The 1,802-nt window shown below is 26.0% G+C and overlaps 1 protein-coding gene across 1 annotated transcript in view; it reads right to left on the bottom strand.

Annotated features, from left to right (window-relative positions):
* Nucleotides 1-778: 778 nt before the first annotated feature.
* The window catches only part of EMH_0005450 (uncharacterized protein), a gene marked incomplete at both ends in the record, with an annotated part of 2,794 nt that continues 1,770 nt past the window's right edge, over nucleotides 779-1,802 (bottom strand). Inside the window, one exon of the mRNA XM_013497200.1 lies at nucleotides 779-877. Within this exon, the coding sequence (XP_013352654.1) occupies nucleotides 779-877 (99 nt within the window). The remainder of the gene's footprint in view (nucleotides 878-1,802) is intronic.

Below are 1,802 nucleotides of genomic sequence, written 5' to 3'. Positions count from 1 at the left end.
CTCACTGTCTGTGGGGTTTTATTACTTTCAACTTCGCATCCAACAAAAGCAAATTTTCTAATTTTTTTTTCGCTTTTTCTCGCGGGAATACCCACTCGTTCAAGGATGAATATAATACTCTATAACATAAAAAAAAATAAAAAAAAAATAAAAAAATAAAAAAAAAATAAAAAGAAAGAAATAAATAAATGTAGTTTTATAAATAAATATGAATATTTATTTATATTTAAACTTATTTAAATACCCACTCATTCAAGGAAGAATCTAATACTCTATAAAATAAAAAAAAAAATAAATAAATATAGTTTTATATATAGATGTGTATATTTACTTAATATATAAATAAACACAACATATATTATATTTAATATATATTGTGGTAAATATACACTCATTCAACGATGAATATAATACTCTATAAAATAAAAAATAAAAAAACAAATAAAAAAAATTAATAAATAAATGTACTTTTATAGATAAATATGATAAATATATAGATATACATACACTTATATAAATACACACTCTAATAAAAATAAAAAAAATAAAAAACAAAAAAAAAAAATAAAAATAAATCTAAATATACAAATATACTAAACCCTAAACCCTAAACCCTAAACCAGATAAAAAACTAATAAAAAAAAAATTAGGGTTTAGGGTTTAGCAACCCCAACCTGTGTAAAATTCCAACGCATAATAACGAAAAAAAAAAAATAAAAAAAAAAATAAGGGTTTAGGGTTTAGGGTTTAGGGTTTAGGGTTTATTAGGGTTTAGGGTTTACTTGTTGTCGCAGTCTATACCCCAATCCTTGACTCCTCTTCTCAGAGCTGTTAAACGCAATTTAGCGTTTATAGGATTATCATATGTTATCGGCACCTGCATAAACCCTAAACCCTAAACCCTAAACCCTAAACCCTAAACCCTAAACCCTAGACCCTAAACCCTAAACCCTAAACCCTAAAACCCTAAACCCTAGATTTTTGGGGCTTCATTTGGTGATATTTGTGTCGAGGTAGCGATCGTTGCAGCAGAAAAGGATATTAGAAATAGCAGCAGCAGCAGCAGCAGCAGCAGCAACAGCAGCAGCAGCAGCAGCAGCAGCAACAGCAGCAACAGCAGCAGCAGCAGCAACAGCAGCAGCAGCTGCAGCAACAGCAGCAGCAGATAATAAGATTAATAAAAATAATAAAAGCAATAAAATAGATAAATAAAAGAAGAAAAAAAGAAGAAGAATAAAATAAAGGTAATTATATGAAAAAAAAATAAAAAAACACAAAAAAAAATAAAATAAAATAAAATAAAATAAAATAAATAAAATAAAATAAAATAAAATATATACCTGGGGTATCCTAGCTGTAAGAACAGCTAGAGAGAGAGGCCGTTGAGGAGAAAAACAACAAAAGCAAATAAAAAAATAAAAAAAAGATAAATAAAAAGAGAAAAAAAAGAATAAAAAGAATAAAATAAAAGATAAAATAAAATAAATAAAATAAATAAAATAAATAAAAAAAAATAAAATAATATATACCTGGGGTATTCTAGCTGTAAGAACAGCTAGAGACAGAGGCCGTTGAGGAGAGAAACAACAAAAGCAAATAAAAAAATAAAAAAAAGATAAATAAAAAGAGAAAAAAAAGAATAAAAACAATAAAATAAAATAAACAAAACAAACAAAATAAAATAAATAAAATAAAATAAAAAATATAATATACCTGGGGTATTCTAGCTGTAAGAACAGCTAGAGAGAGAGGCCGTTGAGGAGAAAAACAACAAAAAAAAGAAAGCTCAAACAAAAACTGAA

This window comes from Eimeria mitis, genomic scaffold (genome assembly GCF_000499745.2).
Source record: "Eimeria mitis Houghton genomic scaffold, Emh_scaff253, whole genome shotgun sequence".
Taxonomy (NCBI): domain Eukaryota; phylum Apicomplexa; class Conoidasida; order Eucoccidiorida; family Eimeriidae; genus Eimeria; species Eimeria mitis.
This window is presented reverse-complemented; position numbering and strand designations above follow the sequence as displayed.